Genomic DNA, 2311 nt, shown 5'->3' with positions numbered 1-2311 from the left:
AGGCTGCGAGCTTCCCTCCTGCTTCCCTCAGAGGTCCGGCGCCGCCACCGGGTGACCTGCCGTGCCAGCCCGCGGCCTCCGCGCTACCTGAGCCAATGCTAGATCTGGAGGTGGTGCCCGAGCGGTCTCTGGGGAACGAGCAATGGGAATTCACCTTGGGTAAGTGTCTGTGTGTCTGTCTGTGTGTGCCGTCCCGGGGCCCCGTGTGCGTGAGCGGGGTGATTCGGGTCCCCTCGTGATCCGGCTCTCGTAGGCTTTCTCCCAACGCTTTCAGGGAGTTGCAAGAGTGAAAGGGAGAGAGACTCAGAGCTCACCTTTCTCTGTCGCTAAAAATACTAACGTACAAGACTTAAGGGTTCCCTTGTAGCGTGTAGTCTCATCTTTAGCTTTTGCATGCTGAGCTGTGCTTTGTTTATGAGCTTGTATGCTTTTTTCTACTCGTTTACCTTGTTTTGTCTTGCCTTGCCATCTTAGACTGGTAATTTTTTAAAATAACTCCTAAAGAGGAGGTGTGGATATACTGATTGTCACCTGAATATGTGTCAGGTGATATCAGCATCTTCAACTGTGTGCTAATACTTGGCATAAATACTGTGCTTTTCTGTACGAGCCTTCATAAATATGAGTTTCACAACTTCTTTGTGTCGTTGGTGGGTTGCGACATCATAGTGGAGAAAGTAAGCTTTTGAGAGGTTTTCTCAGGGTTAGATAGCAAGTATTTCACCCCCCAATTTTTCATGTTTTTTCACCTCTCTGAGAGGTCCTTCCTTACCAGCCATTGCTCTGTTTACTACAATGAGAAAGAACTTTCCCCCAGCTGATGGAAATTTGGCTGGTGCTCAGCCTAGGGCACTTAAATGTATGCTTGAAACTCAGATGGTATGGATTCTTCAGATGACCTGTGTTTTCAAGCAGATATTGGTAGTCCTTAAAACTCTCTAAAAATACTGTAACTGTCGCATTTTCCAAGTGATTGTTTGAGATACCAGAGTTGGACTCTTTCTCTCGGGGTTTTCCATCTTTGCTGCTGCTCTGTCTAAAGCACAAGTTAATGGTGGTGGTAGTTTGGCTAATGTAAGCAGGGCTCTGTGTGGCAGCCGCCCGTATCTGCCAGAACTTGAGTTACGCTTCTGCTGCTGCTGTTGTCGCCTGTGACAGCAGGGGGACAGACTGTTCCTTAAAAGCACTGTTACACAGCTGCCATGAACTTGGGTCGCACCAAAGGAGTGGTGTTGTGACGTGGAGTTGTTTATGTGAAACCCATCAAACACAAAGGGCTGTTTATGCTGCTGTGATTTCAGAGTCAAGTACAACTCGGTGGTTACAGGGAGCATTAGACTGGCTTTTGGAGGCTAATTATAGTACCTCAGGTCCCACCCTTTGAAATCTCAGTGATCTCCTTATTCCGCTAACCTGTTACTGTGCTCTCTCAGCTCGGTGTGACCTTCCGAGATCCTTTAGTGCCTGCATTACCTGAAAAGAAATACAATCTCGAATTATATACCCTGACAATCTTTATAAATACGTAATGATGGCTTCCCCCTGTTCTCTTTATAAACACAAAAAAAGGAAAGAGAAAATTATTTTCATTTTCCCAAGAATCCCTGAAGAAACCTGTTAATGCAGTGTCATGGTTAAAATGATATACTGTGCTTCTGTCTATGTGTACACACACACACACATATGCACAGATGTGACAGGGAGGAAACTCAGCTATAATTCTTGGAGTAAACATAGCCACCACGTGATGCGTCTAATATATAATTAGCATGACCTGCTGGTCTAGAGCGGGAGGCTGACTAGGTATTAAGATACTTAACTTTGTCCAGCGTGAGTGATACTGTATGAAGATTGTCCCCGCTGATAAAGCTGGTTCAGCTGTGTAAGTGGTAGTGAGGTTGGAAGCGCCTGTGTAAATGGGATTCTCGCTGCCAGCGGTATTCTACTCGGCATTTGTTTAGATCTGCTCTTAGCAGAACTAATGGCAGTATTCCTGAACTGCTGCTGACTCTGGCTTCCAGTATTGTGCCCACAATGGAGATGACTGAGGGGAAATGCCAGGAAAATTTTTTACATGAGTTTTTGGAGTCTGTTTCTGGCTCCAGTGTTGACTCACTATGTGACCGGAGCATAAAAAATTTAACCAAGGCTGAGTTTTGTGTTCAGTTGGATACCTGTGTCACTGCACCTTTTGGGCTACATTCCTGCCCTTTTAAAGCAGAACAATTAAATACTTATTCTGTAGTGCCTGTAGCTGTATTATTAGTGTTTGAGATGTATAATTTCTAAGGCATACTTGCATTTCTCTTGC

At 45.2% G+C, this 2311-nt stretch overlaps 1 protein-coding gene across 1 annotated transcript in view; it reads left to right on the top strand.

Annotated features, from left to right (window-relative positions):
* The first annotated feature begins 68 nt into the window (after nucleotides 1-68).
* LOC104617883 (chromosome unknown open reading frame, human C16orf70) overlaps nucleotides 69-2311 on the top strand; it is a 35563-nt gene continuing 33320 nt past the window's right edge. The window contains exon 1 of the mRNA XM_010283318.1: nucleotides 69-159. Coding sequence (XP_010281620.1) covers nucleotides 96-159 — 64 coding nt within the window. The 5' untranslated portion in view covers nucleotides 69-95. The remainder of the gene's footprint in view (nucleotides 160-2311) is intronic.

Source organism: Phaethon lepturus, unplaced genomic scaffold, assembly GCF_000687285.1.
Source record: "Phaethon lepturus isolate BGI_N335 unplaced genomic scaffold, ASM68728v1 scaffold18793, whole genome shotgun sequence".
NCBI lineage: Eukaryota > Metazoa > Chordata > Aves > Phaethontiformes > Phaethontidae > Phaethon > Phaethon lepturus.
Note: the sequence above shows the minus strand (reverse complement) of the source record. Positions and strands in the feature narration are given on the sequence as shown.